At 39.0% G+C, this 15,552-nt stretch overlaps 2 protein-coding genes across 2 annotated transcripts; both read left to right on the top strand.

Annotated features, from left to right (window-relative positions):
- The first annotated feature begins 4,927 nt into the window (after positions 1–4,927).
- LOC145007468 (putative mitochondrial protein AtMg00820) lies at positions 4,928–5,347 on the top strand. The gene has a single exon (XM_078966401.1). It carries the CDS (start codon positions 4,928–4,930, stop codon positions 5,345–5,347), a length of 420 nt encoding a protein of 139 aa, XP_078822527.1.
- An 8,803-nt stretch (positions 5,348–14,150) lies between these two features.
- LOC145007469 (uncharacterized) lies at positions 14,151–14,966 on the top strand. Its single transcript, XM_078966402.1, has 2 exons — positions 14,151–14,679; positions 14,776–14,966. Exons 1-2 carry the CDS (start codon positions 14,151–14,153, stop codon positions 14,964–14,966), a joined length of 720 nt encoding a protein of 239 aa, XP_078822528.1.
- Positions 14,967–15,552: the final 586 nt, after the last annotated feature.

A 15,552-nucleotide genomic window follows, 5' to 3' on the forward strand; every position in this document is an offset into this window, starting at 1 on the left:
TGATTCCTCTTCTTAAACATACAATTGTAGTAAGACTCACTTAGAGGATCAATTGAGATATGGTTCTTAATCATCAAGACCCATTATAAAGCATAAAAGCTACTCTTCCTTCTTATTAGAATGGAGAAACTTTTTATTTTTCTGCCTACTTGATTCTTCTTATTCGTTCTACTATTGATCTAAACCCTTTAATCAATTCAGAATTACACTTAATCTTGTAAGTATAATCATATTTACTAAACCTTTAGTAAATCATGACGAATATCTTTGTTACTCTTATGGTGAACTTGATCAACACACAACTTTGTGTACTCGATCTCCTAGTCCTTCACCTGACACTTTTTCAACGAATTTGTTTAATTTCCAAATATGAAATTTCTCATTCATCATGCAACCAAGTTGCGTGATTCCAAATTTCAGTCCAATTGAAACTTTGGGCGATGAGAAACTCTCCCAATTTGGTAAATTCTTGACATTTCCATAAATAACATAACTGAGAATCATATCCATTCGTTGTAGAAATATACAAACATCAATTTTCATAACGATTTCATTGCAAGGAAGTAAACAAATAAATAAGTCAAAATTTATTTTATTTATAAAAATAGCGGAAAAACATTTGTCCTTACAATGCAAAATCTATTGAAAACTATGTAAAAGGAAAATTTCTAACAACTCTATCATAACTATCTAAGCTCAAAATCCAATCTTCAAGTCCATGCAATCAAGATCCATCTCTTGTGATTAGATTCATCTTGCTCTCTTATCAAGCTTCCTTTCTTTTCACTGATCCTTCAAAACATTCAAATGCAATCTTATCACATCATGTATTAAGAATCAATGAATAGGAACTTAACGGAGTTAGATAGTGGATTTTACCTGAAGCGTAGCCATACTTTTGACTCTCCCATCTCTTAGATCTCTTAGGTAAATAGGGCAACTTCGTCTCCAATGCCCCTTCTCTTGGCAATAAAAGCAAATTGACTCTTTTGGAACAACACATGGAACTACTTCAGACATCGCCTTTCTCTTATGATCAAACTTTTCGATCATTGCATGTATTTCATTGCCATTGTCTATATCCATAGAGGTCTTGAAGACAGATTCACCAATCAACTTTGCTTTTCTATTGCGCCAAACCATTGCTGATTCAGCAGCAATAAGCATATAGGTGATATCAATACGGGTCATGTCGTGGTTCATCATATAGTACTCTCTTACGAACTCACTATACAAGTTAGGAAGTGACTGAAGAACCCAATCAACAGCCATCGCTTCACTGACAACGAATCCCATCATTCTTAACCTATCAATGTGTGACTTCATCCCTAAGATGTGTGCACACACCGACTTGCTTTCTTTATGTTTACTTGCCAAAAGGGCTTGAGTGATATTGAACCTTTCAATTTTACAATCTTGTGGGTTAGGGAGAATAATTGGAGGAGGAGGAGGAAGTGAAGCATGATTTCTTGTTCCTCGATCGAATCGTGGAATATCATCTTCATGTGGAATGCTTGTTCCACAGGATTTGGGAAGGCCATAGTTGTCGAACTTTGACATCTACAAAACGGGAGAAAACGAAATTCAAGTTAGTTGATCGATTGAGTCCTTAGTAAATCACCCAAATGAGATACTAAGGCTAGGACCCAACACAATACGCTACAACCTAGAAAAGGGATGTTGTAATCTAGTTTTAAATCTATGAAAACTCCTAGATCCACCATGAAAAACGAAAAAGAAATTTAAGTTTTAAATCTATGAAAACTCCTAGATCCTTTGAGATTCATTGAACATTTCAACGGCGTGTTTAAATCTCGATATGCCCCTCTTGTTTGTGACTGGGATGCCGAGGATCACAAAGCGGGTGTGAATAACCATGCAAACTTATATGGTGCCCTCACATGTTACAATCACCTATTCGATGTGCCGGTAAACCACACACGCTCCACCGAACTATGACAAACATTGAGTCACCCTTTACTACCTTTGCTTAGAACCATTTAGTGTGCCGGTAAACCACACACGCTCCACTAACGTCTTCGCAAGGGCACAAAGTGTAATTTCATGGAATTGCATCAATTCAGTTTTGCCTAAGTAACTAAGATTGGGAATTAGAAAAACATTTAGTTACTTTAGTAATTCATTATACTTATAATGTAAGGTCTCGTCCTATCCTACCCATTCGGCTAACGACCCTCCACTAGTCAAGAGTGCGGTGGGTAAGAGTGGATACCCATTCAATCGCCATATTATAGGCAATTTCCTTAAACACCCCTTATAGACCAGCTTCGTGAATGAGGCCTACTAACGGTAAGACTGACTATTACTTATACATATATATATATATATATATATATATATATATATACATATATATATATATATATATATATATATATATAATGTTAGACTTTTAATGTTATATATAGTATAGGGCGCATTTTACACTTTTAAAATACTATGTGGTTAACTTTAACAATTACACTTTTAATTCAATTAAATGGTTAACCTAAACTTTTATGGATTTATTAAATCTCCTTTAATTATACTCCTTAATTAATTAATAAAACCATAAGGGTGTATTTGAAGTTTTCAAAATATTACTAGGGTTTTAGAATTTAACATTCCTAATTAACTTTTAATCAACTTTTAAATTCCAAAACTTGAGGGCAAGTTTTGAAACCTTTTTCAAAACATTAGGGTATTAACTATTTAAATTTCAAAACTTCAAAACTTTTGGGTTCAAATTTAAACTATAAAACCTAAAGGGGAAAATATGAAACTTTTCATAACCACAAGGATCAAATAACAAATAATTTTAAATTAACATTTTATCACATAATTATCCATATTTGATTTATTTAATGATTTCTTGCAAAACAATTTATCAATTTACTCAAAATAATTAATCAATTATCTTATAAGGAAACAATTATCTTATTAATTGATAAATATCTTCATTTAGATCAAAAATATAGTCAAATATATCATATAATCGGATTAATATTGATCTAACATGATAAGGTAACTATCCATATGCAAAAACAACAAGAAATCCCGAGATAAGCATTATCTGACGAGTTGACTCGTCGAGTCAAGCCTGGACTCGTCGAGTCACCCTGGACTCGGTGAGTTCAGCTATGGACTCGGTGAGTTCAGCTATGGACTCGGTGAGTCCAGCCTCCAGAACACCAAAAAATCGAATTTTTTAGATATACAATGCATCAATACAACTGAAACCATCCTAGGCTCTGATACCACTGATGGGTTTTGGTCATAAAACATCCTATGTGCTCATACAAACCCTAATGCTTGGATCTAGGTTTCTCTATTGTACATGCTTTGAACCTAAGACTATAAACCATAATTCTAGCATATGGAAATCGATATTAACATATAATTAGGTCTAAGATATTACCTTGATTGTTATGTAGTAATAACAATCCTAATTCCTCCTTGAATTGACTTTGGAATTCTTAGAGTCACAAGTGTCACTCCTCTAATGGCTTACAAACACCAAGAGCAAATGGAGAAGGTATAAAGAGAGAGGAGAGAGGTTAGAATTCGTCCTTAGGACTTCTTGGGAAGGGATACACGAATTCATGAGCCTTAGGGCCTTTATATAGGTGTAGAGATAGGGTTTCAGTCATTATCCTTATCTAGTTGCTTATCCACAAAACAACCCATAAGATAATCCTTGAATCCTTATCATAGTCGAATTCTAAGGCCTTATCACCTTAAATTCGTCCAACCTAATAATAAGATAATCCTTACCTTATTTTGTAACTATCACATAATTACAAATCAGCCCCTCTAGTTTAATTAATTACACTTGATCACAAAATTAATTCCTAATTAATTATTGACCAATATTAATTAAACAAATATGATTTCTCCTTTAATATATTATTCTTATAACATATTAATAAATCATATTATCCTCTCTCTCTATATATTTCTCCAATCAAGTTGCTTTGGTGAAGGCAACCCAAAAGGACCATGCACCATCGGGTCAAGTACATACCAAAATAGTTATGGACTTAGACACTAATCCAACAGATATGTCACCGTACGAAGCCATGAATGGTCGAAATTCGAGTATCCCCTTTCTGCATGTCTTTGGCTGTCGGTGCCTTTTCAACAACAATCGTGATCAGCTCACGAAATTTCAACCTAAAGCCGATGAAGAAATCTTTCTTAGATAATAAGCAAAATTAAAATATTACAAGGTTCTAAATTGTCAAACTCGTGTTCTTGAAGAAAGCTTTGATGTCACCTTTGATGACAATTACATTTGGAATTATGGTCGAACCCATGAAACAATCCACATCATGAAGTCTGATGCTCCGTCACCAGGATGTCCGAATCTTCAAATAACCCGTGAAGTCTATTTTGAAATCTTGTTCGGACCCTCAAATACCGATCTTGATTAGAAATCTCGGTCAAGACAATCCTCATCCATTATACCTCCTATCTCATAAAATGTTTTTGGTATGACTCCCACATTTCCTCCATTTGATTCTGAACCATTTCAAGCTTCTTATGTTGAGGGTGAGAATGGTCAACCTTACCTTGAATCAAATGTTGAAGGATTACAAGGTACAACAGAGCAATTTGCTGATTTTGATTATATTCGGGACAACAATGACAATGTTAACTTCTTTGACTTTCTGGATGACAAGGATGCTAATACATCCCCAGTTCAGAAGTTCAGGGGTAGCACCATCCTCCAATTCAAGTAGTTCAATGGGATAAACACAACCCCATCGTTGATGTCAGGTCATCTATTGCATAAGAGCTTCCTAGACTACACATCTGGACAAAGGATTATCCTCCAAACCAGGTCATTGGAAATCTAAATGTCGGTATTCAAACTCGCTCTGCTGCTAACATCGAAAATGAATGTCATTTGTTGGCATTTATCTCAATGGTTAAACCAAAATCCATCGACGAAGCACTTGAGCATGTTGACTGGATAACAACCATGCAAGGAGAGTTGGCAAACTTTGATCGAAATGAAGTGTGGACTCTCATTCCTCCTCCTCAGGATCATCCCATTGTAGGAACGAGATGGGTGTTCCAAAACAAGTTAATCGATGTGGTAATTTTCATTAGAAACAAAGCGAGATTGGTGGCTAAAGGATGCACTCATATTGAAGGACTTGATTGTGACAAGACCTTTGCTCATGTTTCCCATCTTGAAGCCATCATAATCTTTCTTTCTTATGCGGATCATATAGTTTATCAAATGGGCGTTAAGATTGATTTTCTTAATGGTGAACTTGATACTGAAGTGTATCTTAAACAACCTCCCATTTTTGTCAATCTTTCTTATCCGAACTATTGATAAAACTCCAAAAAGCTATTTACGGCCTTAAGCATGCTCCTTGTGCCTGGTACGAGACTCTCACAGACATTCTCAAGCATTCGGGTTTTCAAAGAGGAATTCTCGATCCTACCCTGTTTCAACGATCAAATGGATAGCATCTCATGCTGGTTCAAATCTATGTCGACTATATCATTTTGGATCCACGAATTCATCAATGGTTGCTGATTTGCCAAGTTAATGGTTAGCCAACTCCAAGTGAACACGAATCGTGAACTAAGTTTCTTCCTAGGTCTTCAAGTGAAACACACCCATAAGGATTCCTTATTCATCAATAAAAATACATTTCTGAGCTTCTCAAAAAATATTTCATGGGCACTTGTGCCTTTGCCAAGGTTCCTATGGGTTTCAGATACAAGATCTTCTCGAACCCATCAGGTGTTGTTGTCGCTGAAAAGAAGTATAGAGGAATGATTGGATAGCTATTCTACCTAACAGCGAGTCATCCAGACATCATGTTCTCTACATGTTTGCATGACAAATTTCAAGTAAATGCAAAGATGTCTCACGTATTGACTGTTAAGAAAATATCCGATACCTCAAAGGTACAAAAGAGTCTCAAAATCTAGTACCCAGTAAATGAGAGTTTCCTCCTACAAACATATTCCAATTCGAACTATGCTGGTGTTCAATTGGGCAGAAAAAGCACCTCTAGTGGCTGTCAATTTTTGGGTGGAAGATTGGTTAGTTGGTAATCTAAGAAGCAGAACTGCATTGCACTGTCTATAGCCAAAGCGGAAGACATTGTTGCTACTAGTTTCACTTCTAAATTTCTCTGCATGAAACCATAGCTCATGGATTATGGTTACCGGTTTCAACAAAATCCCATCTATTATGATTCAAAGAGTGCCATTGCAATCTCACACAATCCTACTCATCCCTCAATGACGAAGCACATCGATATACAGTACCATTTCATTAAATATCATGTTTTAAAAGGAAACTTTGAACTTATTTTTGTTCCAACTGATGATAAGATTGCTAATGTCTTTACTAAGGCATTAGAGGAAGCCAAATTCAATGGTTTTCTAAACAAAATGGGTATGATGTTTCCTGATACTTAATTCTTTTAACAGGCTTGCACTCCCTGATATTATCGTTAGAAAGTGAAATAATTCTGATGTCAAATCTATTTCTCATCTCTAAATCATTGCCTCTCGGAATAAATAGGATCATCTTACGTGTCTTTTTATCTAATTTTTTCTTCTAGTCTTATATTGTACAACTCACTCAATCTTTGGAAGTTCATCACCAATATAGTCACATTAGTATTTTGTTTGATTACATTTCATAATCTATATCATAAAGTGTGTTATGAAGTTTATCTTGGAATTCAATTCTGAAACGCTAATGTACCTTCGTCTCTTGCCCTGTCCAAGATCAGTTCCTTCTTGTCACGTACATTCAAAATATGTTTAAGTATGTCCTCTAAGATCCTCTTTCCTTCTACCTCTAATATTCAGTCTGATTCTGTGCAATATCCGACTCTATATCATGTATAAGTATTCTCTTTTTATCTCGGGAGTATCTTATGACATTCTATCTCGAGACTTTTATACTTTGAGATCCATCTGTCAAATCATTTCGGAACTTTCTGGCTCTGAGATCTTTCACTTGAAAAGAAGTTCAAAAGTTTTTTCTTCATTCGTTTTTGAAACGTTTTAATGAACTCAAACGGTTATATTCTTTTATTGATAATTATCTTTAATCCTTGAACAATGCACCTTTTTGAACACATCTCCGTAAAGTAAATATCATGTCAATCAAATGACGGTTTCCAATTTGCACGTCTTGCCATAATATTCATTAGTCCTTGCAGCTTAATTCATCCCAAATGTGGAAACACACTTAATGCGGTCTATTTTTGTATCCGGGTTTAATCAAGACTTTTTCAAACCCAACCCATTTTCATTGAGCCTATAAACGCCCCATACAACCCACCTCTTACCCTTTATGCACACCTCATCTTCTTCACTCTTTCTCTGCAAAGAAATGATTATTCAAGCACTCAAAAACTGCAACAATGGCTTCCTCACAATCTGACCCCAAAGTTTCCAACCTTGCTCCTAAAAACTAATCGTCCACGGATTCCACTTCATCCTCCTTAATGGAACCGTTTCTCAGGGATACTAATCAACTTTTATCCTTGGATCCCATGGAGTACAATCAGTCCATCCGAGTCATGATCGACTTTATTGGTTGTCGTCCCATCTCCGTCCCACTCATAAAAATCCCTGATCCACCCATTCATCTTCGTCTTCTTCACACTGCATTTGAAATACGAAAGATTAACCATGGAGTCCTGGAAGTCAGGATTACTAGTGACCGAATTCTACTAGTTTCAAAGAAAACATTCTTAAGAGCCATTGGGTTTTCTGAAAAACCTAAAGATTTTAAAGTCCATGAATAGTCCTCTGAGGAGTTTCATACGTTTCTCAACTCTATAGGTATGAAGAGGAGTTCAAATCCAAAACATTCAAGAAATCTGCATTTCCTGGGCTATGGATAGTTTTGATTCACCTCATTCTTAGAGGTTTGACTGGAAAACAAGGTGGAACAGACACGATGAGCAAGGACAGGCTCAATGTCATGTAGAGTATCTTTTCTAGGAAGACGAACGTCGTCAATCTAACGAAAGTATTGTTGCAAGACTTTCAGAAGTTCGCTATCAAAAGAAAGCCTCTGGAAATATCGAGTCCGAGATTCTGGGCTCTCACCATTCACAGCTCTACAACAAGAGGCATGAAGCAATTTCGGTCGACACCATTTTGAAAGAGGTATTTCTAAACTTCAAAGCTATTAAGACTTATAGCCTTTCGAACCAAGCATCTTTCGCACCTGTTCTTAGATTACCTGAACATATGTTGGCCATTTTACCATCTGAGTCCCCTCATTTGAAACATCACTTGGAGGCTTTGATTGTGTACAACCTAACACAATATACCTTGTTCCCCATTGAGCCCACCACATATTTGGCCAAACCAGCCATGGCTGGTGGAATCAAAAAGAAGGTAGCTAAGCAAAAGACCTCTCCCTCTAAACCGAAATCTTAAAATAGAACCAAATTCAATACTACCTCTTCATAGAAATTTATCAAGTACATTCCGACTGACTCTAGTCATCCTCTTACCCTAACTGTTCACTCTTTCGAAGTACCCTTTAGAGTTTCAAAAACAACTTCACACAAGCACGTGGAGTCTCCATACAATCCACCATCACCTTCCTAACAAGGTGATGTCGGTGTTGAACGCAGTTCCTTGCACCCCTGGAATAAACCTATAAGTCATCTTAAACATCCCTCCTTTCTCTTCTACAAAAGTATGATCTGAGGTTCCCATCTCGGATCCCAAGTATGTCGAAGCGTGAGTTGTCCCTCCTATCTCAGATGCCACCACTGGTCTGATACCTGGAAAAGGTAAATGATGACAATGTACAGATGATCCTGATTGGTTAAAATTTGTTAGCAAGGATCACACCAGACATACAAATCTATTCAATCCCAAGTGGAAGCAACACTCATCTCCATGAGAAATAGAGCCATATAAAGCAATCTTCCATTTGTTGCTCCATTGGATGAAATTGTTGATCAAGAGTTTACATCTGGAGAGACCCTTAATGAAAACATCATCTAAGACAACCCTCTGAACTATCCACACCATGATGCACTCCACTCTGATCCAAATGAAACACTCCTCACAATTCATGTTCGATGACGAAAATGCTTCCATTGTTGTTCCTCATGTTCGTTCATCAATTCATTTTTCTTTGAAGCCCTCTTCATCTAGGCCAACTTATGAATTCAGAGTCTCATCGTCCTCGTCCAACTCAGTTGAATAAATTAATGTTGATAATCAGGCTCACAACAATCCTAAAGGAAAAACAGAAACCAATCCTCCGAAGGATGATCAAGCAACAACTCTTAAACAAACCTGACCCATGCGAACCTCTTGTGAATCAAGAGCATGATAGAGCCAAGACTATGAGTTCCTCTTCAGAAATGGGATCCTCAGCTAGAAAATTTGTTGATCCCTTGCCTTGATGGAATTCTAAGGCAGTGTATCTGCTGTAATTTCCAAAGTTCAATCATTGGACAAGTCCGTTTCCCAGCTTGACTCCAAAATTGATGAAAAAGTGAGTATCCTTGACACTGAGTTAGATGCAATTATCAAATATCTCTCATACATCAAGAAGCCAGGTCCCTTGGAAGATGAATGAGCTCAACATTTGGATTAACTCGTTCCTATTTTTCTCAAGCACGCCATTGAGGAGATCGAACCAAAATACAATTCAAGTCTTGATCACTAGCTTGACACCATCACCATCATGCTGAAAGTACATGATGACATGATTACTGCAACCAATGAGCCGATCAAATAGAAAAATGTCAGGCATAAGAAATAGATTTAAACGATGGAAAGGAGATTAAGAAGAAAGATGAGATAAATCTCATCATGCAACAATTTCTCATCAAACTCCTAAGAGTCTGCTAGAATATTGTGGACATTTCGAACAATAAGTTCGATGACATGCTAACTATCCTTGGTTCTTTATTTGATCATCTTAAAGCTCAAGCTCCGACGTATGAATCTTATGATGCTCTTACTCTACAAATGAATACCAACTTTTAGAAGGTGTTTAATCGTCTTTCGGATTTTCAACACTCTACATTGCTTTCCTCAGTTACTAGGCCATCTGCTGCAACAAGGGGAGAAGGCCCAAGCAACAGAGATAATTCTATCTCTTGGAAGCCTGTCTTGGAGTTCAAGCTCCGAGATGAGTCTAATGATGAATATGTTTAGATTGTTTCCACATGTATCCCATCTGATGATGATCAAGATGATGATGATGATGATGATGATGATGATGATGATGATGATGACGACGATGATGATGATGATGATGATGATGATGATGATCACAAGTATATCACCAATGTAGTGATAGGAATTGAAGCTCCAAGGAAGTTCCCAACCATATTTATTTCCAAGGAAGAACATAGGATATGGTCTACTGTATCATGACCATCATCCCTTGCTGACGTACTTCAATGAAGCTAAGAAATGGCTTAAGCAGAAAACCAAGGTGATCATTGATGCTTTCCGAGCCACTAAGTCAATGGTGCCTCCAATCCGCTCACCAAGAATTGTTCCAATAGACAAAGGTTCTCTACTCCGGAAACCTAGCGACATTCCTAAAGAGAACCTGATTCCTCCTATGTAATACTCCAAATCAGTATGACCTTGTAGCCCTTGAAGTATTAATAATATGTCACAAGAGACCCTTAAGTATGTTGCATGTACTTACTTAGCGTACTTGGCAAGTAGGATCGCGAAGGGATAGCACGTACGCTAGGCGTACGTGCAAGGATGTTTAAAAGCTAATGTTCAAATTTGAGACATATATAAACGCCCTTAGCTCCTTTGAGCCTCACCCTTAATAGCCTCCCTCACCTTCAAACGCCTCTAAAAACCTCAATATCCTTTTGTGAGTGCATTTTGAGCCTTGAGAGTGAAATTGTGGTCCTTTTAGTGTTCATCCAAGAAGAAGGAAGTGCTCAAGGAAGCTTGGAGTGTCTTTGGCTTCAAGAATCTACATATAGTCGACCTTGAGAAGTTCCTGGTGATAAAAAGCTTGAATCTTTACACTCAAATCTCTAGATCTAGTTAGGGTTTCTAGTTTAGTCCCTTTTTGTTGATTATGGACCTTTTCTTAGGAGTTAAGCAACTCTAGAGAACAAAAATGATAGATCTGAGGTCCCTTAGTCCTGTTTCAACAAAAAAATGGAGTCTTGGTGGAAGTAATGTCGTTATACATGGGTTAACAACCTTGTAAAGGTCTTAATGGGGGTGTTGGGTGTTTATGAAGCATGCAAAGGCATAAAGTTGCCAACTTTATGACTTAGGATGTATTAAATAACATGGATTTGGCTTTTAGATGTAAAGGAATTGGGTATTAAGCAATTAATGGAGAAAGTGCTTAATCTGGTTGTATGTTGGGCGTAACCTAATGTACGTTGCGTGTAGTCCCAAATCCCAGTATGTCGCACGCACCAGGATTTTACGCCGAGCGTACGCAGTGCAGATGTGCCGAATCTATTTTGGGCCTTTGAGCTATTTAGGCCTCATTGCATTACTAGGCATATTGTATTATGTAAATTATGGACTATTTTATCTGTTATGGGCCATGGATTTATTGGTTGGGCCTTATTGGGCCAAGAGGCCTATTAGTAATTTTTTGGATGGATTTTGGGTCCAATAGCAAGGGAAGGATAATTGGGCCTCATGGATGGGTTTGGAGTTTAGGTTTTCCTTTCAGTAATCTAAGGTCATAACATTGATTAATAATATTATTCAGCTCAGGAGGTTTCAGACTGTTAGGAGGCCAGCTTTTGCATTCAGCAGACAGATGTGAATCTTCTCACCATACCAATGGGTCTAAGGCACCAAGGCCGGCCCATCATGTGATCATGATATATGTGTTAGTTATTCCTGTGTTTGACATTCTATATGATTGTGTGTTTTGTATGGAAAACCATATGAGAGCGCACCACACATGGATTTAAGATCATGAGGAGATCCCATGGCTTTCCGATCAATGACCATGGGAGATCCTATGGTACTAAGGTTTAAGACCATGTAGGGAGCCCATGGAAACCTGGAGTAAGACCCTGGGGCGAGCCCGCGACATCCTTATATATTGTATGCATGGCTTATGTGATATGTGTGTAGCTTTAATTAGCTAACCGGATATGAGTATGTGTATTGTGTGTGGTATGCTCTGGGGAACTCACTAATCATTTCGCTTAAGGTTGTTGATATGTTTCAAATACATCTGAGCCCAAGTGCAAGGGCAAAGAGTGATGGCGCGGCGTGCACTCTATATCTCTTTTTCACCGTTAAGGTTTGGGGACACTCTGATGATTTGAATAAGTTGTAATGAATCGTTGATTTGAAAATAATTATGTTGGGATTTCATTGTTTATGCAATTTTGTTTTATTAATTAAAAGTGAAAATTTTCTTTAAAATTTGGGTCGTTACAAGTTGGTATCAGAGCCTTGGTTTGAAGGATTCAGGCACACCATTAGGTATGTCAGGACTCAAACTAAGGAAATCGTAAAATTGTTTTCAAAAGTAACTTAAAAGGGTTATAAAAAAGAAGTGAAAGATGAGAGTGTAATGTGCGTGATCAGCCGAGCCAAGTAAATAGTTCCCCAATATGTTAGCCATGTTATATTGATATTTGAGTCTTGTTGTTTATATGGAACTTGTTATGTGTATGCTTTTAAATTTGTATACTGTTAGGAGCTAATAGCCTTAGAATGATTGATTTGGCCTTTTTTCATGTTCCTTGTTCGATTGTGGTTCTAGGATAGAGTCTATTTTTGAAAGTCTATTTGATCCTTTTCTTTGTATAATTTGCATGCATAAAGGCAACCTGTCATCATGGGTTTGATTGATATGAGTAGACTAAATATTAGAACAGCCTGAGGTTGATGTACTCGGTAATTATGGGATATAGTTTGGTTGTGGGATGAATTGAAGTTATCAGATATAGCACTAGGGAAAGGTACACGTAGGTGTGGAAGGTAGTATTAGGCTCGTACTACTGGAAGCATAGGACATGTACACAAAGCACTGTCAGATCTAATGACTTCAAGGAGGACTGGTGTGGCTAGATCCCTTATATGGAAATCCTAATCATTATAATTTATGATAGTTCATTCCAACATGGTGGTGACACGATTTGGAGTGGGAGGATCAGGATCGGGGTCTGGGTCTGGGTCTGGATCCGGGGCGGGATTAGGAGGCACTACTGATGTCATCGATGACAGGCTGCGCGACCCCGGTCATTTTCGGGATGTTCAAGGAGGGAATGATGGAGATTGTGGAGGAGAGACTCATGGCATTCAGGACTGAGGTTGTTGCGGGTCACGTTGGGACCCAAACTCCCTCGTTTCGGGAGTTCAAGGCGTGCGTGGCACTAGAGTTTCTCAGGGTCAAGGACCCCATTGTTAGTCAATGTTGGGTGGTGAATATCGAAAAAGCCCAATGCATGAGTTTTTGTCCGGATGCGGCCAAGGTGGCTTTTGCGTCCTGTATGCTGAGAAACCGAGCCTGAGATTGGTAGGGAGAGGTGACCAGCCAGGTGGGAGCAGCCAGTGTGGCTAAGATGACGTGGTTCGAGTTTGTTCGGCGATTCGATGCAAAGTTTGCACCACCTATTGAGGTGTAACGGTTGGTGACGGAGTTTCACGACCTTCAGCAGTCCACTGAGTCTGTGGCGGAAATCACCTCTATGTTTCGGGAATGAGCTTTGTTGATCCCATAATATGCTACAGATTATGACTTGAGGAGGATGAGGTATCATCCCACAGTTTGTGAGTTTTACAGGGTGCAAAACACTAAATGTGATGGTGGAGAAGGCCCCACAATGGGTGATGGAGTTAGATTTTCGTACCAAGCGGAAACCAGAGCAGGCACTGACAATAGTGGGTCAGGCTAAGAAGCCTAAGACCCTAGATACTTCTAGCAAGGGCGAGCAGGGGCCCGAGCCGGTGTGCCAATTGCAGTAAACCGCATAGTGGGGCTTGCCGAAGGGCGGGCTCGGGATGCTATGGTTGTGGCCAATCAGTCCACGTGATTAGGGATTGCCCGAAGAAGGGCTTGATTTGCTTCCACTGCAACCAGACCGGCCACAAGCGGGCCGATTATCCTAGATTACATGGAGGGGGGAGGAGCGGTGGTGGTGCCTACGCCCGCTACGATGAGGATTACTGATGGCCGCCCTGTTAAGGCGGAAGTCCCAGTGATGAAGAGCCACGCATATCAATTGATTACCGAGGAGGCTTGGGCAGCACCAGACGTTGTGGCTAGTATGTATCTATTACTCTCTACTTATTATGATGTGTATGACATATGTATATATTATGCTTGTACAAGGACCTTTTTGGTCAACGGTATGACGGTGCATGTTTTGTTTGATTCGGGTGCTACCCAATCATTCGTATTTCTCATGCTAAGTAAGAAGTTCCAGGATGCGCCCGGAGCTCTGGATTCCCACCTAGAGGTAGAGATTGCAGATGACGACACCGTTTATGTTGCGAGGGTGTATCGAGACTATGTCCTGAATGTGCTTGGAGAGAGGTTTCGTGTCGATGTAGTCCCAATATTGTTGCAAGGGTTGAAGGTGATTTTCGGAATGGATTGGTTGGGGGCCAACGGGGCGATGATCGATTGTGAGTGCCAGTTGGTGAGGCTTGGAACCCCAAGTGGGGAAGAATTGGTTATTCATGGTGAGAGGGCCTCGCAGAGACTGACCCTTTGTCTAGCTACAAGGGTGAGGAGTTTTTTCTAGTAGGGTTGCACGAGGTTTTTGGCATATGTCTCAGATATGAGAATGGAGACAGTGATGGATGTGGGCAATGTGCCAGTTATACAGGATTATCGGGACGTGTTCTCCGAAGAGTTACCAGGAGTGCCTCTAGAGAGGCAAGTGGAGTTTTGCATTGACCTGGTGTCGAGTGCCGCCACAATTGCAAAGGAACCATATTGGTTGGCACCACCGGAGATGCAGGAGTAATCAACGCAGCTTCAGGAGTTGTTGGACCGGGGATTCATTTGTCTAAGTAGTTCCCCGTAGGGTGCACCAATCCTTTTTGTGAAAAAGAAGGATGGATCGCACAGAATGGGCATCGATTATAGAGAGTTGAACAAACTAACGGTGAAGAATCATTATCCGTTATCGAGGATCGATGATTTGTTTGATCAGCTTCAGGGTGAATCTTGGTTTTCCAAGATTGACCTTCTGTCTGGATATCATCAGATTAGGATTCATGATGAGGATACACCAAAGACGGCTTTTAGGACTCGGTATGGGCACTATGAATTAGTGGTGATGCCGTTTGGGCTCACCAATTCCCTAGAAGCGTTCATGGACCTCATGAAAAGAGTGTGTGGGCCGATGATGGATCGGTCGGTTATTGTTTTATCAATGATATTCTAGTCTACTCTAAGACCAGGGAGCAGCACGAGCAGCATTTGAGGGAGGTATTAGAAATCCTGAGGGCGGAGAAACTTTATGTGATGTTTTCCAAGTGTGATTTCTAGCTTCGAGAAGTACAGTTTTTAGGGCATATTATCAATCCGGAGGGTATTTTAGTTGATCC

The sequence above is a fragment of the Lactuca saligna genome, chromosome 7 (assembly GCF_052625555.1).
Source record: "Lactuca saligna cultivar CGN05327 chromosome 7, ASM5262555v1, whole genome shotgun sequence".
NCBI classification, from domain to species: domain Eukaryota; kingdom Viridiplantae; phylum Streptophyta; class Magnoliopsida; order Asterales; family Asteraceae; genus Lactuca; species Lactuca saligna.